The sequence below is a fragment of the Anarhichas minor genome, unplaced genomic scaffold (assembly GCF_050575085.1).
Source record: "Anarhichas minor isolate MPS153535 unplaced genomic scaffold, ASM5057508v1 ptg000087l, whole genome shotgun sequence".
Classification (NCBI taxonomy): domain Eukaryota; kingdom Metazoa; phylum Chordata; class Actinopteri; order Perciformes; family Anarhichadidae; genus Anarhichas; species Anarhichas minor.
The window spans coordinates 1,486,019-1,509,440 of record NW_027466533.1 but is presented as its reverse complement, the minus strand read 5'-3'; the positions used below and the strand labels follow the sequence as shown (position 1 = coordinate 1,509,440).

Sequence of the window (23,422 nt, the reverse complement as noted above, 5' to 3'; positions counted from 1 at the left end):
GCACTTTGAACTTTTGAAAAAGTTTCTGTTGAAGTGGCAGTCAAAATACAAATGCCAGAAGAATTTGAAAAAGCAAATAAATGCTTTTCTAAAAAGTGTAAGTACTGCATGAAGTTGAAGATTCAGTTGAAATTCAAGCACTGAAAGGAGCTGAAATGTCAGTCAGTGTAGTTGACTCTATAACAATGCATCATATCTTAAAGGCTCAATATTGGTTAAAATTGTATCCTACAAAGTAAATAGAAACTATGGCTGTCAGATAAATGAGAGGAGTAAAAAGTACAATATTTCCATTTGAACTGTAGAGAAGCAGAACTATAATCAGCAGGAAGTTAAGCAGGACTCATCTGTACTGAAAATAAATACATCTTTATTATTCTCATCTCTACAGAGTGATCCCTCCCCTGCATCCCACTGAGAAGACATCAATACAAAGTACACATCATCATTAATAAACATCAATAGAAATTATTAGACACCAATAGTCAGACAGTGAACTGAAATTAGAAGTGTGTGAAGGATTTTCTTGATCAGTAAAAAAAAAAAAGAGAATAAAAACACGTTAGAGCTCACAGTGAGTGTTGGTCCAGCAGAGCAAAGTTTGTGATCATCAAAAATTATAATCTTTAAACAAACACAGTCGATAAATGATGATGAGAATAAAGGTTCTAAGGTCCAGTTATGATTTAGAGCATCGAATTAAGACTGTGAGATGTGGCTGAAAGCTCAGACTCATCACCTTTGAGCTCAGATTCTCGTCACCATATATTGTTCCCAAACATCAACAAAAAGACAATCAATAAATTGTTTCCCAAAAGTTCAGCTTTCAGTATGTAATTAAAATTCTAATGTGAGTTTGTGTTGAAATTCAGAAAATCAGTTCCGCGAAGATAAAAAAAAAAAAGAGGTATTTGGGAGGGTGTTTGTCTTGATTGACAGGTCTCTCAGCCAATCACACCCCGCTATGGTGGGTGCAGAGTGTGTGTGTCACCTCAGCTACTCCCAAGATTTTGCTTTCAGTCACTGATGGTTGATCTGAAAATCTGCGAGGCACACACACACTATACAAAAGGCTTTAATGCTAAAGAAAACAGATGTTGAGTAAATGGTCATTAGTAATTCATTGTTCATTGATCAATCACTTCTGTGGATTCTGTGCAAAGAGGAGGAACATCCGATTTTCTCAACAAAACCAGCAAGCTGCAGATTAGCTGGTATCAGTCATGCTGCAGTGGAGCAGGATGACCTGCAACGTTAGCAGTGATTTACTGATACCACAGTCTCAGGAATCCATATACATGTTCATATTATTGCACAGATTTGTCATCGGACAGTCGGAAGCTAACACACTAACGCGGCTAACATGCTAGTGCAGCTAAGGTTTGGGCTACTCTGCCTGCTCCCCCATACATGGTCTGCTGACCAGGCATTGCATCATCACCAACATCATCACTGTCGCCATGACAACTTACTGAAACCTGCTGCTGCAGAGTGACCTTTGACCTCTGCAGTACCTAATGACATCACTCGCTAACCCCATCACCTGCTCTGTAACAACCAACACACGCACACACAAAACAAAGACTGTGAGTGTTAAAGGGACAGTCCAACATTTTGTTAAATCTTTTCAGTTCAGGATAGGTTTTGCTAAACAAATCTGACAAAAATGGAAACTGACAGATTCAACTGTGAATGAGGCTAGAGGAGCAGACGCACAATGACAATGACAATGATGGTGATGATGATGATAAAGTTGTGTGGACAGCTGTACGAGCATAAACCTTTAACGGTGTATCTTTAAAACCTCTTTAAACCGTTTACATGAAGGTGAAATGTGCATGGAATGAATAACTTTAAAGAGTAAAAGCTCAGTTTGACAGAAACCTCCACTCTTTTTGAAGTTTAAGGAATGCAAACGCAAACAAAAGGGAAGGAGGGCTTAGATTACAATATCATTAATAAGGCACTTACAGCATTTCTAAGGGAAGTATTCCCCCTGTATGTGGCTTTGAAAGATTCAACTCAGCCAAATTACTAAATGAATGAATATGTTTTAAGTAACAAGCTACTGATTTATTATTATTATCCTCATCATTATTATTATTATAATTATTATTATTACTATCATCCATACATACTGATCTGATCTCAGACTGGGATCGTGGGCAAAAGAAATTCACAGGACTGGGACTGTGGTGGTACTGGCAGAGTACTATTAGCAGTAATACTTGTAGTACTTGTAGTATTAGTGGTAGTAGTGTGAGGCCTGGCTTTGATCAAAACAGCTTAGAAACAGGAAACAGGATGTGACGACGACACATCACCACTGATGGTTCACAGGGACAGCTGGTGTACCCAGCATGCATCACACCAGCACGCCAGAAACAAACAGACACGTAGAAGTGCAAGTGTCCCGTCTGAGGCCCCGCCCTCCACAGGTGTGGTGGGCAGGGCTTATCACACGTCGGCGATGTGCTTCCTTCGTCAGCAGTGTTACAGACATACAGTGTTACAGACGCATAGTGTTCACACGGACAATGTTACTCAGCTATACAGTGTTACAGACAGACAGTGTTGCTGTGGTTACTGAGGCTGAAAGTGAAAGGGGTGGTGCTCTGCTGTTGCCGTGACTACAGCGGGTGTTGCCTGCCGGGCAGGGGCGATTCCCGTGGCGACATGGCAGCCAGCAGCTCCCTGTAGATCTCCTGTCGGACCTCCTGCGCCACGCTCTCTCGAATCTGGAAGAGAGCAGAGACAGAATTGGTTAACATTTAAACACTCAGGTCCTTTTTCAGGCTTATTTGAGAGTTAAATGAGCAGTTTGAAAGTACAGACAAGAGATTGGTATTAATTAAAGGAAGCATTCTGCAGCTACCAAACTTTTACTTCATCCTAACAATGTAAAATGCAATTTTTATTTTCTCAACAAATATAATATAAGGTCCCACAACAACAAGACTAAACAAAACAAAATCCTTTCAAACAAAAACGAAGACAAAACGTATTACAATTTCCATCAACAAATAAAACATGACATTGTTAAAGATGGACAAATGGACATGTTTTCTCATTGGCTGTTTTTATTCTCTATATACACAGCTAACATTAAACATTCCCACAATGGCAGTAATAAACATAAGAGTGGACTTTACTTAACCAGTGAAGTACCAGTAAAATTAAAAGTGCTGACAGACTGTTACCTCTCTGATGAGCTGGTGCAGGTTCCCCACTCCGATTCCTCCTAATGCTCCTTGCTCCTCTGGTACTCCTCCCCCGTCACTCTCTCCCTCTTCCCTCTCCTCTTCCTCAGTACGTGTGTTGGGTCGAGGAGGGGGGACTGGGTTTATGTTAATTGATGCCCGGTACACGCCTCCTTTCTGCTCGCCATCCCCTCCTCCTGGGGCTGGACTGGAGGTTCGGGAGGAAGGTGCGGTGGAGGGGGAGTGACCGTCGTAGCTGAGCTCTGATTGAAGGAGGAGCTGCTCTCTGAGGAGGTCTGACACCTAAAGAACAGACAGGAAAAGGTTGTACATTAACACAAACTTAATCATTATTATTCTCTAAAAAATGACTGTAATGTAATTATTATGTTTATCTAAGACATGTGTGTGTGTCTGTGTGTGTGCACTAACCGGCTCCATGGCTCTCAGCGCAGAGGTGGTGGACATACTGTCAAAGCTGCTGTCCCTATGGTGACCCTGAGGAAGAGAGCGGTTCACATCATGTCTATCAGTTTGGTCCAAAATCACATAAATTGTCTCAAAAGGGTTTTAAAAACTTCAGCTATGGTATTGTATGTGTATACCATGTGCTGTGTGTTTTTGTGTGAATATACCTTGTGTTGTATATGTTGTGTGTATTGTGTACACCCCGTGTTGTGGGTTTTGTGTGTATATCGTGATGTGTGAAGATCGTGTATGTTGTGTGTGCTTTGTATATATACCAGTGGCGGGCCGTGCATTTTATACCGAGGCCTTCACTGTTGTCCTGCAGCTGAAATACCACCTTATAACCACATAATGGCACCACAGTTATTATTTGTTTCTGAGGCTGTAACTATGTACGTCTTCGTATTAAATCGTTCGGTACGAGGCTTACAATACGTTTGAATAGTACTAGAGCATTTGGAAAATGCAGAAGCTTATATTCAGGAAAATATAATGTTTACTGCGCTCATGGAGGACAGTGGTTCTCAGCTGGTCTGGCTGTGGGATCCACCATCATTCCTTAATGACAAGTCACGGCCCAAAGAGATCGTCTTATGATTTTACTTTCACAACTTGAACATTGTACGTACTGCTCTGCAATGTCTTTCCTCGTCTCAGTCCCCTGTGTCATGGTGTGTGGTACATCTCACTCGAGTCAGAATGCCCATATTTGATTGGCTGAGCTGCATCACGTGATGTGATTCACTACCCGACTAAGCCTCTGCTGTTAAGTTGTGTTTCACGATAGTCACGTGCTCGCCCACTGACCAATCACAGCACACTCTGCACCTAGCGGCAGAGCTGTACATGGACACTGAGCTGCACGTAATGCTGATGTCATTATAGGCCGGCTAGCAGGCTCTGATACGTCAAAGAATACGCCCAACATGGCAAACTAAAGATCTGATTGGTTGAAGAATATGACAATCAACAATATCGTCCCCATTCACTTAAACTACAAAGGGATTCACTTGCAAGTCTGCAGGCCACGGGCCTCTCTTCTTACCTAGAGACACAGAGGTGAAATCTGATTGGATAAAAGCTCTACTTAAAACAAGCTGCACTGGAAGCAGAGCAACTGAGGAAGACAGTAGCTGTGCAATGAGAAAATAAGATAATGGGAAAATATTTTTATAAATTATAATACATGTAGTGTATTTAAGAAAAATTATTAAATTATAAAATAGAAAGGCCTTGCAGGCCCTGACGGCCCACCACTGGTATATACCCTGTGTTGTGTGTGTTTGTATGTATACACACTGTGTTGTGTATATTTACCCTGTGTTGTGTTTGCGTGTATATACCCCGTGTTATCTGTTTGTGTGTATATACCCTGTGTTGTGTTTGTGTGTTAATATACCCTGTGTTGTGTGTGTTGTGTGTTTATACCCTGTGTTGTTTGTATTTGCATGTATATACCCTGTGTTGTCTGTGTTGCGTGTATGTACCCTGTGTTGTGTGTGTTGCGTGTATGTACCCTGTGTTGTGTGTGTTGCGTGTATATACCCTGTGTTGTGTGTGTTTTCGTGTACATACCCTGTGTTGTGTGTGTTTTCGTGTATATACCCTGTGTTGTGTGTGTTTGCGTGTACATACCCTGTGTTGTGTGTGATGTGTCAGCTCCATCAGTCTGTCTTCCAGCTGCTGTTCTAGCTCCTGCAGTTCCTCTCTGACCGCTGACCTCAGAGACTGAAGCTGCTCTACCTCCATCCTGCACACACGCATGAGGTTTGTTTTGTATCGCATATTATTACAGTCCAGATTACTGTCAAACATGTATCTGTTTGCTTTAATGAGTCACCTGTCAGCAGGGCTCAGGTGTTTGTAGACCAGGGCCTGTTGTCGGATTATTGACTGCTCCAGGTCCATCATCTGAGTGCGGAACAAGTTTAGACTCTGCCTCTTCTGCTGAAACTCTGCCAAAGACTGAAATCAGAGAATCACACTTAAATGATGCCGACAACTGTCAACTATGGCATCTTAGATGAAAACGGTCTAAATACATCATACTGCAAACTTACAGTATGTATAGTTTAGGTTATGCAAAGCTACTATGTCAGTTTATTATATAAATCTGAACACAAAGTGGTGGGAAATATGTTAGTATTGAACATGTGGTCTTCACACGTCATCTCTTAAGTAAAGACCCGGTCAGAGAACATATCTGCCTTCAAAGGGAACTTGTGATTTTGTGTTTGTGTCATGGAAGTCCAATGAAAACTGTGTATTGTAAGATTGACATAGACTTTAAGTGCAGGAAGCCTCACTGCTGGATTCTACACACAAACTAACCCATAGAAATTGCTAGATAAGTGATGACCTTACCTGGTGGTTGGGCAGAGCTGCTCTGTGCTCACTGAACACGTCCGGAGTGTCGGCTCGCTTCTAGATGGAGGGAGGACAGTGATGTCAGGACAGGAAGCGGAACAGGACAAGCTGATGAAAGGATACGTGCTAACCTAGTTAAAACTAAACTATAGGAAGTGATGTCATTACCCCTGGTGTTGGGGTTTCAGAGACATTTTTAGGGGTCGGGAGCAGCAGGGAACAGCTGATCAATCGCACAATTTTCCGCCTGCAGTGTTAACAGCCGTTGCTGCCAGTTTACCACCATTGAACTAGAGGCCTATGTATAAAACACCAGATCTAAAGAAAATTACTGCTTAAGACCATATGCTAATTAGACTAAGACTGGAATAAATGCAACACACAGAGTGCTGGTGAACTGTAAAATTACAACCGCAGCTTACAGAAAAGTCTGACATTTTGGGAACTATGCTTCTTCACTTTCTTGCTAAATGTTAGATGAAAAGATTGATACCCCTCTCATGTTTTTACGCTAAATATGAAGCTACAACCTGAAGCCAGCTAACTAAGCTTAGCATAAAGTCTTAAACATGGGGAAACAGCTAGTGGCTCTGTCCAAAAATAACAAAAAACACCTTAGAGGTGCTCTGAAGCTCACTTAGTAACATGTTTTATATCCCTTGTTCAATTTGTATAAAACCCAAAGTGTAAAAAGAAAACCCATACCGTATGGGAGGATATGTACCAAACTATGCTTTGGTCAGGATTTGTTTCAGACAACCAGTGGACACTGAAGGAAGTTACCGGTCCCAATAAAAGATTATTCACAAAATTATGGACGTGTTTTCAATTTTACCTCCAAATACAGAGGTAGCTAATCTAACATCTAAAGCTAAAGTGTTAGCCTGATCATAGTCTGATCATCTAACCTCTTGCGTTTGTTATTCCATTGGATCTAACTTTATGGCAACATAGCAATGAAAATAAAACCAAATTTAAATATAGTGTGACTACAACCACAACGGACTACAGTTTAAGTAACAAGAGCTCAAGGGACTGGGACTGAGAAGGACTAACCTGGCTCAGATTCTGAACCGTTCCTCTGATGTCATGCAGAACTCTCCTCAGCTGCATCTCTGTACTGGATGGGCCCTGGCTGGGTCCTGAACCTGGAGCAGTATGAGGAGTGAGCCCCGGGTGGAAACTGTGACCCGGGCCGAGGCTTGAGGCCAGGCCTGGGAAGAAACCTGCAGCAGGAGTAGTGAACCCTGGCTGGAGGCTCTGACCCGGGCCAAGGCTTGAGGTCAGGCCTGGGAAGAAACCTGGAGCAGGAGGAGCGAACCCCGGGTGGAGGCCGTGTTCTGGGGCCAACGGTGGACACTGGGTGATGGGGTGGGGAAACGCCAGGTGTGGGTTCACGTTGTACACATGGTTACCAAGATAGGGTGATGCAAACTGTGAGCCGCGAGGAGAGGCATGGTAAGGTGACTGATGACCGTATAGTTGATTGTACGCTTGGTGGTGCATTGCTGGAGATCCTGGATGCAAGTTGCCCAGATTGAAGGGTTGAGGAGCCGTGGAAGTTGAGGGCTGATGCAAGTTGGAGAGGCTGCCGTGCTGAGAGTGTGTGGGAGTTGTAGATTGGTAGAGACTGGTTAGACTAGAATGTTGGGTCAAGTTTTGGTGGTGAAGGAGGTTAGGAAAACTGGCGTATGGATGGAGAGGGGATGGGTACTGCGGAGGAGGGTTCAGAGAGAAGGGGTATGGGCTGGGGTTAAGGCTGGGGCTGGGATTTGGGCTTGGGTATGCGTACTGAGCTGTAGGATTAGGATTAGGATAATGGAACATCGTCTGCCCTGGATTCCAATTTTGCTGATTTTGGTTGGCAGTCATGTTCTGATGGAACTGGCCCGGCTGCTGCTGATTTGAGGAGAGATCAGGAACGCTCTGGGTGCTCCAGGTGTGGGCGTCTCCTGGTGACAAGTCGTATGGAGGGCTGCTGTTCTGCAGGGAACAGGTTGACCGCAGTAGGTAGCGTGGGATGGGTTTAGGTGGGATGGAAGCTTCTGTGGGGAGCCTTGGTGGTTGGTTGTTAGAGTCAGGCGAGGGGGCAGGGTTTATAATAAGAGTAGACAGACAATTGGTTTGTCCTTCCTCCTCCTCCTCCTCCTCTTCTTCTTCTTCTTCATCTTGCCCTTCGGCAACATGGTTGTATTTAAAGGAGTACCTGGGCTGCGTGCAGGACGCCTGGCCTCGACCAAACTGGATCCTGACAGAGGACACGATCCTGCAGGGCGAGGGGAACGAGGAGGGCAAGGAGGGCAAGGAAGAGGACCTCTGTAGAGGGATACCACGTCTTCCTCGTTCTCCCCCTGGGGTTTGGGGCAAATTGGCAGACTGGGGGTTGACCCGCTGCTCACCCCGGGTCACCTGTTTCTGTTTGGCTCGGATCAGAGCACTGAGAACTGGAGACGAAGGAGTAGGAGGACGACAAAGTGAACCATAATCAGCCAAGAATGCATGCTCTTCTTTGGCCTCGTCCTCAGCACACACTCCCTCTGTGGGTGGTTCTGTATCTGTGGCGGTCTCATTCTGGTTCTGAGTGTGTTGTGGTTCTTGTTCTGAAGCAGTCTGATTCTGAGTGTGTTCTAATTCTGGTTGTGGCTCTTGTTCTGCAGCAGACATACTCTGGGAAGTCCTTTGTTCTGGTTCTGGATCAGTCTGTTCCCCTCTCTCAACTTGCTCCTCCTCCCTGGTCTCATCCTGCGTTCCCATTGGTCTGTTCCTGGGGAGATGGTGGACTGTATACTGGAGTATCTGCTCTGAATTCCCATCATGCTTGTCTTCTCCCCTGGAATTACTTCTCCCATCAGCCTCAGCAGCAACATCAGGCTCCGCCTCTTCCTCTTGGCCATCTGGCAGCTCGAATGCTGGCTGATCCATTGCGAGGGGCGTGGCCACATCTATTGACGGATGTGATGTCACAGTGGTCTCGCTGTCACAGCTGTCACTGCTCTCCTGCACCTATTCACAATGAATCGACAATTAAATACCAGCGGTGGATGAGGTACTCAGATCCTTATATGAAGTAAGAGTACCAATACAACAATGAAAAACATCTCCATTACAAGTGACAGTCCTGCATTCAAACTCCTTATCAAGTCAAAGCACAGTTTGAAGTATTATCTGCAGTCGATGCATCAATGTGTAAGTAGCATTCCACTGTTGTAGCTGGTCGAGGTGGAGCTACTTTTAACAACTTAATATACAGTTAGGTAGTTTCATTCGGTGGCATCGAATATAGGTCGGTTGGTCACAAGATAAATCCGACGAGTCATGAGATGATTAATAAGATTATTACTAAAACAAAGTTCAGCTCCATAAATATATATACACTGTATATTATATATATTATATTTTTGGAAGGGGATATTGGATAATTTCACTTACATAATCTTATGTAATCAAGCAGTTATCTCAGTGAAAACATCTGAGTGGTTTTGTGAAAATAAATCACTGACTGATCACAAATGGCAGACATCTGATATCTTTAATATTTAACTGTGTATGCATTTGATAAGCCTCTAACATTTTTTTTTTATTCAAATGGCCCTCTCAAAAGTATAAAGTAAATATATGTATTAAATAAATGTGATGGAGTAAAAAAATGTCCTTCTAAAATGTAGTGGTGTAAGTAAGTAGCAGCATATGATTGAAATACTCCATTAATGAACAAGTACCTTACTTAAGCAGAGTAGTTGAGTAAATGTGCCAAGTTACTTTCCACCACTGTTAATCAGCGGTTGAAAGTAAAAGAAGATTCTGAGAACCTACAGGGAAAGACTAATTAGGTTGAAGTCCCCATGAGATTAATTGTCTATTTAAATTAATAATATATCTATATTGCCTTCTTAAAAAGGGAAAGGAGACTGCACAAAAAAATAACGCATTCACTCAAACGTGGAAAACATCTAAATATGTGATCTGTAGTAATCTGCCAGAATTAAAAATCCCCAGTGTTTAAGCACAAACATTGCAGTGGCTTGTACTCCAATTGGGTGGGGGGTGTGTGTGTGTGTGTGTGTGGGGGGGGGGGTTCACTCTGGTTTATTGCGGACATATAAGAACCTGCAGCAGAGACACATGTTCCAGACTGCCTTACAAGGTTCCATTACATATCCTGAAGTCATTTTCTTCCACAAGTGATTGATTTGCAGGGATGTTTCCCCCTTCTGGTGAGATAAGTGCCCAGACTGTTCTTTCATGCGTCAATTCAAATAACTTAAAGGTACATGTTGGTGATCTTAACTGAGACACAGCTAGGAAAGACACACAAACGGACCTTGAGGTAGCTGTTGGAGTCAGCAGAGGGCTCCTCAGCAAAACCACTGCTGTCTGACTGCTGACTGACCGTCCTCAACAGGTCTGAGGGAGAGACACAGACAATGACGCTCTGTTATTATTTTCGGCAGTACCCCGTCTGTCCAAATGGTGGCAGAAAAGAATCATTCATGCTGAGCATGAAGCATAAAGAAGCAGGACAGTGTGTCCTCAGTGCACTGAGACACAGGAAACATGTTTATTGCATACAGAAACAGGCTGCACACATAAACTCTCATAGATACACTGGAAAAGAATGCAGGAACAAGCCAAGAACGAAAAGCGAAGAGACATCTAGCAAGTTAACTTGGATGCAGGTTTCAAAATATTCCAAAAAAATATGCTTTGCAGATGTTTTATAAGTAAGGAAATGCATTCAACACATTTGTTAAATCCCAAATATACACACAATGCATTTTGTTTGTTTTCAAGATTTCCATAAGAAACGTGGACTCTGAAACAATGAAGGAAACTTTCTTCTGAAGTTAAGTCAAACAATCAGTTGAAAGTTGAAAACAGAAGTTAAGGTGAACTCACCAGTGCCTCTGGAAGTTCTGGGTGGCAAAGCATCATCTTCGTTACTCTGAATCTGAAAGACAAACGACTTGTAAAAGACATTGGGGCCCACATGCTTGTTCCCTTACGGCAGCAGACCTTTCATTAAGCTCCACACAAGGTGGGACTCACTGAAAAAGGTTAACCCACACTGTTTTTTTTTTTTGGTGTGTTTTTTGACATACGTGACTTGCTGCTAGTTCACATGACTAATGTTTCACTTCTGGTGTGAACTCTGAGTCGAAGCACGTTGGATACACAGAGAAAAGGATTTCTGGTTTTATTTGCATGAAACCACTGCTAGTGTTCGTGCTGGATAACTAGTGTTTACTGGCAACAGGGGGCACAGATGTACAACTCGCAGCAGGATAATGCTGTTAATGTGGGGTGGTGTGATGGTGTCGTCAACCCAGGAGAACACCACAAAGTCCTCAGCGTGTAAGATAGGGCTGCCCCCATTTCGGTCTTAGTCGACAAAGATTTCTTAAGTCCACTAGTCGTTTTTATGCTTTTTTCTTTTGCAGAAAGACTTATTTCCAAGAAATGTATGAGCACATATCTGGTATACACAAGATTTAAAGTGGTGCTGTTGTGTGATTCTTTGTGGAGAAACTCAGTTTAACAGACCCGTCAGTTAAATCAACTAATCGATTAGAATACAAAATCGACGAAGAATTTCTTTGGTCAAGGGCGAGCCTAGTGTAGGGTGGTTTGAATGATCAGCAACGACTAAGACGGAATCAGTGATAACGTTGTGACCAAGGACAACCCTACACTTCCTCTGTGACGGAGGAGTCCTAACTTTTCCGAACGCAAGTAGGAAGAACCCAAGAGAACCGAGAAGAACAACGTACCTCCTCCATGTCGAAAGAGTCTGTGTTTTCCGTGCGAAGCTGTGCCAGCTTGAGCGGGGCCAGGGTAGGAGGAGCTTTCTCTGGGATAGAGGTCAGGATCTTCTCCTCCACCTGCTCCTCTTTGACCATCTGGGTTCCTTCCTCTGTTCTCTCATTGGATGACTGAGAGTCAGCTGACTCTGGATGATTCCCTCCATTGGATGCTGGTCCGGTTCTGCTCTGTTCAGGACTAATGGAATGCCAGATGTTATGGCACAGAAATTCGCATTACTTTAAGATTTTGTTGATAATAATTTTTTACTTTAACTTAAGTAGGATTTTAAATAAAGGACTTTTACTTGTAATGGAGATTTTTCACACTGTTTTACTGGTACTTTTACTTAAAGCTACTATGAGGAACTATCAATTTGTGAGGATTTTGGCAGTCCCTGTGGACAAAAACGTTTTGGGGTAGCAGGCCCAGCAATACGGCCTGGGGCTCCTAGCAGGGACCGGCAGAGCAGCAAGGCAAAACTCTGCTCCTGGCTCCGGGTCTGTCTGCAGTGGGCCGGTCACTACTGGAGGCCCAGCTAGAGTCTGAAGGAGATTCTGGTGAACCTGCATGATTTCGTCTGATATCTTCTTTTCTGGAATCCGACCTAGAGGCACGATGACGAGCATCAAGAATAACTGTGTAGAAATGGCCAATCTTCTCACTGATGGTCTTGTTTACTCAAGTAGGACTCATAGAGGCATCAGTATTACATTGAGACTTTTTCAATAACCAGTTCAAAGTTCCTCACAGTAACTTTAAAGGATCTGAGTACTTCTTCCACCACGACAAACTGGTTTAAATTTTAGCTAGCAAACATTAGCTACTAGGACTCATTGACACTGTGCATAGTTGTAGATTAATCATTCATATGTGGTTCGGTGCTGTTCAAATGAGCTTTTGAGTAGAACATGACATCTCTCGGATTTATTGACTAGTCGACTACTTTTTTTGGGGTAGTCAATGACTACTAAAACGCAGCGGTCGAGAATGCCCTAGCTACCGGTCCGTCCAGCAGTACCTGTCGTCTCCATCCCCGCTGGTTTCCTCGGCGACTGTCGCCAAGGAACAGCTGTCTTTCTTGCGCATGTGATTCTGGTTGACTGTCTCCGGCTGGTGGGCGGGGTCGGTACTGCAGCCGTCCTGCTCTGGACCGGCGTGTGCGTGACCGTTGGTGTGTGACTGACCAGAGGGGGCGTGTCCGTTCAGCTGTGTCTGTTGGTTAGGCGTATGTGCTTCAAGGGACTCTGGGGCGGCCGCGAGCAGGTTGTGTTTGGAGAGGGTGGTCTTGAGGAGTTTGGCGACATTCCGAGCCGAGCCACTCCTCCTCAGAGGAGGAGTCGACTCATCTCCCCCTCCTTCCCGCCCTGAGAGAGATACAAGACCAACAGATCAGAATAAAATTCAATATAGTTCAAATGTACCGTATTTTCCGCACTATAAAGCGCACCCGATTATAAGGCGCACCTTCAATGAATGGCCTATTTTAGAACTGTTTTTATATATAGGGCGCACCGGATTATAAGGCGCATAGAATAGAATAGCGTCGTAAGCGTGTCTCTTGAAAGGTGCCATTTTGGGGTCTTTATACACACAAGTGGTGTTGGACTAGGAGTAAGCACAGTACCGGTGTTTACCGCGGTGCGGCTTTGTAGTTTACCAGTCGTACTGAAACATTTTGACAGAGCGCCGTGTAGAACCAGTATGGATCAACCAATTAACCAATTGATCCATATATAAGGCGCTCCGGATTACAAGGCGCACTGTCGTTTTTTGAGAAAATTAAAGGCTTTTAAGTGCGCCTTATAGTGCGGAAAATACGGTAATTCTATAGTTGACAAAATATATATTTGACAACTAACTTTTGGTTCATGGTGAACACAATTGAGACGTAATAGACTTTATGGAGCAAAAACTTTCACTTTATACAGAATACCGTCGCCAAAAGAGCTAACAGAAAAAATAATTTGGCAGCACAAATTTCTGAGAAGAAACTTAAATCAATCAAATAAAAAGCAATTTAGAAACTAAAATGCTCAAACTTGGTCTTGACAAAAGTTGATTTGATCAACTAAATAGTGTATTCCTCTTCTAATAAGGTTACAGCATTACAGATCAATTCGACTAAAAGTGAGTAAAATTCAAATGGTCCTTCTCAAAACATTTGCAGTGAGAAATAGGCTATGCCCCTGCTGAATCTTTTTTTTTCATTTTACGTGATGCCTATTTGGCAGATTGGTCCAAGTTTGGTGAGCCCGGTGCATCACGCTGGGCGGGCTCATTTGAATGAAGTTGAGATTTTTTAACTTCATTCAAATACAGACCTGTCAACGCAGCTCAACCCCCCTCCAAACCCGCTGCAACAGTCCCACAATGCACTGCGTGACTGCTTCTCCGGCTCTCCATAGGAAATGAATAGAGAGCGTTGAGATGCCCTCCTAAACCGGATCTGTTGGAAATGCTCCATAATACTTTGCCCACAGCTCTTAAAAGTCTAGACTACAAAAAAAAACAGTCCTTTGGTGGACTGTTTGTGGTTGCCAGGGTTACCTTGGTCCTTGGAGCTGATGCACTGGACGGGCTGACCAGAAACTTGACTGTAGAGCTGAAAGAACTCATTGGCTACTGTGGTCAAGACTTCGATCTGACGGAAACGACCTGAAAAAGACAGAAACAAAACAACAGTTACAAAGTTCTTCACAGTTGCCAAAAGAGCGGAAAAATGAAGACACAAAGATGCTTTTAAAGACTTGCCCCGATTAGGTTTCTTGAAAATGTTTGAAGAAAGCCTGCTTTAACCTGCTCCTTTAAGTGTAATAATTCGCAGCGAGGCGATCAAGAGGCACTTTAGTTAAAAGTCTGAACACGTCCATGTCCAGCAGCGCTCTTCCTCCTCTGATCCTTCCTCAGTTCAGATATCTCTGCTGCTTGAATGTTTTCTGGTGTCTCTGTGCTTGTTTTTAAAGCACTCCCCCCCCCCAACAAAAGATCCACCGTACGAGGTCATTCAGTCTCATCTTCAGCCTCATGAAGCCCCCTCTCAAACCAGAATAAACTACACCAGTGAGTTTCCAGTGCAGTTCGTCTTCTTCCAGGAAGCTGGTGTCACCGAAATTTCCAAAAACACTCCCTATTGACTGTATAGAGGTCTATTATTAATGTCTTCCATGTTATTGATAAAAGTATGGTAAAGCACCGTACTAGAATTAAGAAAAATGTCACACTATGCTTGTAAAAAATACTACGAATTGAAAGAAATTAAATCCCATTGGCTTACACAAAAATAAGAGTTTGGGATTCAACAACTATCTACAGTAAAAGACTGATTAGCAAAAAGCTTCATGTTTGGACTGGATACAGACGTCAGAGCCACTCCTCCCTCCCTCCTCCTCCTCCTTCTTCTTCTGTGGTTGTGTAAGTCGAGCTGTCAGTCTTGTCTGTAACAAGATGATGACTTGCATACTTTCCTTCCTTCCGTGCTCGTCCCCCCTCCCCTCCATCCCTCCCTGTCTAAATACTTGTCAGTCTGTTATGAAACACAGACTTCTGTCTTTTGTCTGCCGCTCTGTTGTCACCATATGACTCGCTCTGATGTCAATCACCTGAAGTACATTGCACAGTGCTGCTCCCTCTCTCACCTCTGATCCCATTGTGACTTCTAACTAAAAGACAGACTAGTTTCAGTGGTAGCTTTCATTTACATCACTGTTGTCAGGTGGAAATCTTCTAACATCATTCTCATTTCATCTTAGATGACGGACTGAAAGGTCTTCTCTCTGGATGGAAGAAAACTACTTTAACTACTGTTACAGTGAGTTTATACTTGCAATAGTACTTCAGGAAACTTTTGTAAACACTGACGGATAACATCACAAATGAAAAGTCCAATACATCAACTAAAATCCCTACATCTTTATAGGCGACGCCTTTGGCATTTTAGACAGAAGAACAGGAAACATGTGGAGAGAGGGGAATAAGAGACGCGATTACATACTGTGCATCTTAACCAGTAGACTATCCGGACGGCCAAAATCAGCCCATCTTCACAGGAAATTACAGTAGTATTCAAACTGATCTAAAGGTATTGAAAAGATGATTTAAAAAGGTGGCCACAGTGACCTTGACCTTTGACCTTCTACCACCAAAATGTAAGAGTTCATCCTTGAGTCCAAGTGGAAATTTTCTACCAAATTTGTAGAAATTCTCTCCAGGTGTTCCTGAAATATCACCGTCATTAGGTCAAAGTGACACAGACATTTGACCTCCAGAATCTAATAATTTCCTCCTTGAGTCCAAGTGGACGTTTGTGCCAAATTTGAGGAAATTCCCTCCAGACATAATATAACATAATGCCTCCGGCCACAGACAGCATACAAACCTGTGACACAATCAGACAATCGGGTGCTTCACAAGCAAACTGCCACCGTTTGTGTTATAAGTCACACTCCTTCTCAGAGTCATAACTCGGACAGCTCTGAACACACGGACAAGACACAGATATATATATATAGATTCAGTGCGACTTACTCTTTAACATATCATTACACATACCAATATCTCCGATGATCATTGCAATTAAATATCCATAAGTCCACTTAAATCATAGAAAAAAAGGACACCAATGCCAAAACTTGCCTGAGAATCTTCATGTTTTAAAGTTTTTTTCCATATCAAAGTAATCTACTGATAGTTGTCTGTACATCCATGGGCACATTGCCAACAGAAACTGCTAATAGCTAATTTGGCATACTTTTAACGAAGCCAATTAGACTAAATCTAAACAAATGTACTTTTCCATCACCAAACAGCAGGTAGACAAAGTTAACAACGAGCTGATGAAGAAGGTGGAACATTAAGCAGCTAAAGAGGCAGATGTTTTTCTTTGGAGTTAGTGGAGACCAAACCGGAGCTAAAAGGAGAGTGAAGTTATCGGCTTGTTCTGCTGCCCCAAAGTGACAAAAAAACAAATCTGGTAATGCACCTTTTTAAACAAGCTGCAAATTCTGAAAAAAGCTACAAATAAATAAATTAAAACCTTCTAGTTAAAACACGTAGGAAAGGAACGATGATGTTCAAGCTACAAACCAGTCAGTCATACAGTTCAGAATTTTTCAGTCACATCTGGACTGCAGAACATGAACCCCTTATTACAGCAGCCGTGTGTGATGATAGTAATGCTGTGTGAGTCCGTTTCCTGCTGACTGCTGACTCTGCGGATCCTGAAACAGGAAGTGAGGAATAAGAGAAAACGACACGTACTCCCTATTTTTTTTCTGTCTTCATCCCAAGAGATTCTTTCTGATGGTGAGAACAGAGCTTACATAACAAACAACAACACACACACACACACACACACACACACACACACACACACACACACACACACACACACACACACACACACACACACACACACACACACACACACACACACACACACACACACACACACACACACACACACACACACACACACACACACACACACACACACACGTCTGGGCTCCGGGGAACCGATGGAACAGTATGAGAATGTTCTGGAAAAGAAAAAAGAAATCTTCCAGGACCAACTGACAGACCAGAGACGGTTAAAGGAGCAGTTAAAAAAAACAAAAAACTGATCCAGCTCTGATCTGAGTCACTACAGCTTTTCATAAAGTTAGTTTGCAGTTTAAAGCCAAACACGTACTACGCCAAGTTCCATCAGGAAGCAATCTGCTATACCTTAAAATATCTCTGGATTCACAAAGAGCTCATGAATCATCCTTTTTTTTCTCGTATGTGAATACGCAATAACATGGCCCTGTGAATGGTTCTCTCTGCTTTCACACCACTAACAAACCACACCAGAGTTCCCTCCTGTTCAGGTGGTCTCGACCCGCTTGTTGAATTCGCGACAGAGTTCGACTGACTCCTTTCACACCTGCCCAAATAAACACAACCAAATAGGCAATCACACCCCAGTTTGTTGTAACCGAACCAAATTATGTATGAAGCCCATTCATCAGTGTCCCTCAGAGGGATCATACCCTTGTGTCTTTTTCTTTTTAATACTTAGCCCTGAGGGATGCCAAAGCTGGACTTATATCACAAAGTGTGTTCCAGTGATGGACGTTAATCAGTGGTTCAGTGAAGAGCGTTCTAACAGTGAACAAGTGCTTCTGAAGCTCCTTTATTTTCTCTCAGCTGGCCTTTTAATGAGTTCTCATTCACAAGTTTATTGTGACACCATGAGTTGTTTTCCTCCCCGCCACTCCTCCGGACTCAGTTCACTGAGCTGCAGTGTGCGTGCGACCAAACAGCGCGTGACTCATTTAGTTGTTATCTGCAGATAACAAGAAAATTAGGCCGTGATCCTGAGATAAGGAACCACTAGTTATGAAAGTCTAGAATGCACTGTGTCAGTTTGTTTGTTTTGGAAACCCAACATCCAGGTTAACACCTCTGGTGACCTTTGAATGACTGAAGGGAAATCTTAGTCCCAAACAAATGGAACGACTGATCAGTTTGTTTACCAGTGTCAGTCACTCGCAATGATATCAAGTAAATTAATTAGACTTTTATGTGGATGTTCGAGCATTTGGAAAAAATAATCAGAGTGAATCTGTACAAAAAAGTTGCTCCCGCTCCATTGTTTGATCTTTAACTTCCTGTCAACGCCAGAGGTGGGAATGTGTTGCATTGCGTAGGTGGACATCTGCTGCTTGTGATGTCTTTGGAACTGCATTTTGCCAAATATTTAACCAGTTTCACAAAATGATGAACAGCGCAAAGGACCGCCATAGCTGGAAGAAAATGAAACGTTCATTCGTGGCAGTCGGACAAATATCGACCGATATTACATCAGTTTTACCACACAGATCTGGGATCATCCGGTCACATTACGGTTCTAATTTTCATGGTCAGGATGGGTTGGTCTTTGTTATTTATTGTTTTATGCATTCAAAACAATAGGATATAATAACAGCTGTCTGAGTGTGTGTTAATACAATAGTTTTTCATCCAAAACGCAAAGTCACAGTGGAGACTCAGTTAGATACACTATTGCAGAAAGTCCTGTATACCATGACATGGGCTTTTAATTGATGTATAACAAGCTGATTATTTCAAATTATCTCATTCATCAAATATATATATTTAATAGTTTGTGTTTCAATCATTTCAATTTTGATTTCAGACCATTAATGTGAAAATGTATGTGCTAGTTATAAGCAAGTTAACGCCGAACAGAACTTTGCATGTTTTTTATCTGATATCTGTGGTGGATGTGGTGCTGTTGGTTCACATGACCTCCTCAAAAACGTGGACGTATTTTCCCACTTTGACAAATGTACGGCAGGCTGTGTTAACCGATCAGGACTTTTTACTTGTATTTCCTACAGCCAGCAATAGCAAGAGGAAGTTGAGAGACAAAACCTGAGATGAGACAATGAAAAATTGGGCGGCCCACATAAGGTCAGTAAGACTTGAGAAACTGGTGCATAGTGGCTAAAATACAAATCTGTTGCACTGAACAACATAAAGAACACACAGACGTCCAAAATATCTGAGACAGGAACTCTAGTCAAAAACCTATTCATTCTATGTTGAAGTGCAAATATTTAGAGCTCCTCTGCTAAACAACACTCAAACTGTCTTGTAAAGCAAACTAGGACGAGTGATGACTTTTCAAATCGCCCAAAACAGCCATCAAAGTGTAAAATAAAACTTTTGCAATCCTGAAGTACTTTCATCTGTGGATATCTTCTCACACACACAGGATCTTTGGAAAATCCTTTTTTTAAAGCACCAAGACAGTTAAACTGTCAAAAAGAAGAGAATCAGCTGTGTATGTGTGTGTGTGTCTGTGTGTGTATGCGTGTGTATGTTCAATTAGGGAGCCAGAACCTTCATGCAAACACAAGCTTGAAAACAAAAAGAGGCCAGGATGTTAGTAGTGCAGGTTTGCGTGTATGTGCATGTGTGTATGTGTGTCTGGGACAAACAGATCTTTGTCCCTGTTGGCTCTGTTGCCCAGGCAGTTGGCAGACCAGCTAAAAGAGCTAAAGGACCCCACAAAACACCCTAATAACACTGGGAACAGGACACACACACACATAGTATTTGAGCTTCACTTCCTCTGTCTACAGTTTCAGGACATGAACCTCCTCATCGCTAATATGGTTAACCCTCGATCGGCAGTGCTGAGGTGTTTCGGCTGCCGTTGCCCTTCTGAAACTGACCGCAGTACAACACACTGTTGAGGATGTGGAGAGTAGCGTACAGCCACAAACACTAGTACAGATTCAGGAGTACAGGGGAGAGTAGAGTACAGCCACAAACACGAGTACAAATGCAGGAGTACAGGGGAGAGTAGGGAGAATGACACGTACTAGTCAGAGCGTAGTTGGGGTTCTCCACTTCCATGCGCTGCAGCTGAGCTCCCAGGTAGACCTGCAGGTGGAACCACAGGAAGTGGTGTCATTAAAAAACAGTACCAGTGATCAACGGTGCAAGGCAGGCAGCAGACTCAAAAAAAAAAGAAAAGTTGATCTGGTGTGTTCTCACAGATAAAATGATGTTGAAGACCAAATATGCGGCGCGAGTTTGGTGCTTTTCAGTAATTCAGTCCATAATTTTGGTTCAGACTGAAATATCTAAACAACTATTGAATGGATTGCCATGAAATGTTGTACAGACATCCCATGAAGTGTCCTCTATTGTCGCCATGAGGTGTTCCTAGATTCAATTTAGTTTAGATTGGTTTAAATTGGGCAGGACTGCGCGTTACTGAAGGAGTATGTTCGTGGGTCGTACTCTGCTAGAGTATAATTATTATACTTGAACTGCGGTCACCAGCGGTTCAGAGGGCTTTGAAGTCACCCCAAATTTGTCGTCATGTAGAGTTTGTTTCGAGTGCTAACACACTGCCATCGTCCGTACCTTGATGTCGATGCCTCGTGCTGTGGAGGTGTTGCTGAAGAACCTGGAGGGAACTTTCGAGGCCAGGTTAGGTTCTTCTCGACCAAAACCAAGATTTAGGAGGATTTCTTCGGGGTCCTCCTCATACAGGTCCAGCAGCTCTGACACACTGTGGACACACACACACACACACACACACACACACACACACACACACACACACACACACACACACACACACACACACACACACACACACACACACACACACACACACACACACACACTGTCAGTGGGTCTTTCAGTCAGTCAGTTAGCTAGTGAGTTAGTCTCGTCAGTCTAACCGCAGGGTAAGGAGGGTCTCCTCAGGGTGCTCCTCTGACTGCTCCAACACTTCTGAAACACTACGAAAACACAGACAGCCAGTTAGTATTTCTCACACACAGCTTTTTGTTAGTCGGTCAGCGAGGTAGTTTAGAAAGTGTGACGATGCCCTGCCCCTTTCCCAGCACCTCCAACCGCCCCAGCTAGAGGATGAAGACCAGAAGAGACCTGAAGAGAAACTGATCTGTATCACGTTACAAAAGGAAACCTTTCATGTTATAACAATATAAATTAGGTTACAAGTTATAACGTGATCACTTGAGTGTAATTAATGGGAAACACTGGAGATAATCAATGAGAAATGATTCTCCCTCCGGCTCATTCTTCCTGCGGTACAGCCCCATGCATTTTAAAAATATAAATAGTATATTGTTATAAAAATATAAATTTGTTTGTCATATTAACATGAAAATATCTTGTTATAACGTGATACTTGATATAATGTGAAATGTGTTGATTGTTGTCGATTGTTTGTTATGCATCATGTCAAATTCCTTGTAAGTGCAACATACCTTAGCAAATAAACGGTTCTGATTCTGATTCTGAAAAAAGTCTTGTTGTAGCAATAAACTTCTCACTTTATAGCTTGATACTGGTCTGTTTTTCTTCTACTAACGTGGCAGCAATACGCTTCCGTAGATCTGCATTGGATTGGTTGGTTGGTAAACTTGCCAAGCATTCTTTGAGCCATTTGTTTTTTGCAGAAAGATTTGGGGCATTTACAGTTTCTCTCAATTGTTTTGGCGCATTTCTTCAACTTCTATCTTCCGTCGTAACATTCTGTAAGTGCAATTGTTACAACTGTTTCATGGGAAATCACAACTTTATTGCATGTCTGCAATATGTAGAAACTCACCCAAAACATTTCATTCATGCTCTCCGAAATGAAAAGTTGTTTTGTCAGCGTGTGAGCCGCACTGATCAAAATGTTTAGATGTTTCACCATGGCAGTCAACCTTGGAAATGTTTCTTTTATTCATATATATATATATATATATATATATATCTCGTTTAACTATGACTACCTCTAAAGCCACGAAACAAGCCTGAATATGAAGAAAATCTGAAGCGATTGCACAAGAGTCTATGGAGCAGAGCCAGGTAGTTGTCGGACCCTGGTCACAATGAACTTATAGTTCAAAGATTTAAACCTATTGTTTTGAAACAAATTCAAGAATTGAGCCAACGCAAATTAAAAAAAACTGTAAAATAAAATTGCCGGAATTATTTGGATGTGCCTTAATTCACAGGTTCCTAGAGGGACTATATGATGTAGTAAAATGATGATTTCTTTATTATTATTATCATTATCCTGTATCACATAACTGCTATTAGCTGCTATGAGCTGCTATGAGCTGCTGCACGGTGAATAAATTCAGCTATTTGTCCCCTTGCACCAACAGGGAATGTTTAAATATGTTTGCCATATTCGGTGTGGCATATTCGGTGTTTCAATACATCATTGCTCGACATGAATTGATTGGTTTTCTTCCTGGCACACTCAGAAACCTGAAAACTCTTTCAAACTTCTGCAGAACTTTGTGACACTGAACACGGCCCAGGAGTCTCTCGAACCCTGTATCAACAACATCAACCGGAGAATGGAATACCCACAATGCTCCACCCATAGCCCACTATGAACCATTACACACACACAATACACCAAACACCTCCAACGGCTGGAGCACTGTGAAAAACCCTGGCACCGTCAGCCTCCTACCACCACCACCAATAAATCAGCCTTCCATGAGAACTCCCATCACAGACATTCAGCTCACAAATCTGCTGATGACGCTTAACATACTTACAGTATTTAATTCGTTTACTGACCACTGACCAGTTTAACCCCCACATTTCTGATAGAGCATTGACACTGTGAGCTGTTATTATTATTCAAACCAGTCAAATTTCATTGAGAGGAGCTCTGAGAAGATTCTGGTTTTCATCTGTTGTAAGTAGCATAAGAGAGAAGCTTCAGTTCATTAGAGAGAGAAAGCAAAATGATTTGTTCAGAAACTAAGCAATGTCAATCATAACAATGTTAAAGTCTTTATATATTTACATCTTTGTGTACAGCTAACATAGTCTTATATAACTTGTTGCCAATATTTTTTGATTTCGACATCTTAAAATGTTGCAATGTCTACCCATGACCATAGCCTGACCAATACTGGCTTTGAACCTCTTTATAAGGGGGTCCTGGGTTCAGACAGAAAGTGCTACTGCACAACGGGAAACGGCGACAGGCTTTCAAAATAAAAACCCCACAAAATGATGATAGTAAATTCAGCTGTAGTTCTGTG

At 42.6% G+C, this 23,422-nt stretch overlaps 1 protein-coding gene across 3 annotated transcripts in view; it reads right to left on the bottom strand.

Moving 5' to 3' along the window:
* Nucleotides 1-350: 350 nt before the first annotated feature.
* The window catches only part of itprid2 (ITPR interacting domain containing 2), a 42,822-nt gene continuing 19,750 nt past the window's right edge, over nucleotides 351-23,422 (bottom strand). For all 3 annotated transcript variants that reach the window (XM_076081763.1, XM_076081764.1, XM_076081765.1), the window contains 14 exons: nucleotides 20,757-20,904; nucleotides 20,207-20,267; nucleotides 14,385-14,492; nucleotides 12,856-13,201; nucleotides 11,804-12,032; nucleotides 10,932-10,983; nucleotides 10,357-10,439; nucleotides 7,092-9,038; nucleotides 6,033-6,092; nucleotides 5,509-5,633; nucleotides 5,304-5,418; nucleotides 3,633-3,698; nucleotides 3,201-3,503; nucleotides 351-2,738 (listed from right to left, as the gene is read on the bottom strand). In XM_076081763.1, coding sequence (XP_075937878.1) covers nucleotides 2,631-2,738; nucleotides 3,201-3,503; nucleotides 3,633-3,698; nucleotides 5,304-5,418; nucleotides 5,509-5,633; nucleotides 6,033-6,092; nucleotides 7,092-9,038; nucleotides 10,357-10,439; nucleotides 10,932-10,983; nucleotides 11,804-12,032; nucleotides 12,856-13,201; nucleotides 14,385-14,492; nucleotides 20,207-20,267; nucleotides 20,757-20,904 — 3,751 coding nt within the window. In that variant the 3' untranslated portion in view covers nucleotides 351-2,630. The remainder of the gene's footprint in view (nucleotides 2,739-3,200; nucleotides 3,504-3,632; nucleotides 3,699-5,303; nucleotides 5,419-5,508; nucleotides 5,634-6,032; nucleotides 6,093-7,091; nucleotides 9,039-10,356; nucleotides 10,440-10,931; nucleotides 10,984-11,803; nucleotides 12,033-12,855; nucleotides 13,202-14,384; nucleotides 14,493-20,206; nucleotides 20,268-20,756; nucleotides 20,905-23,422) is intronic.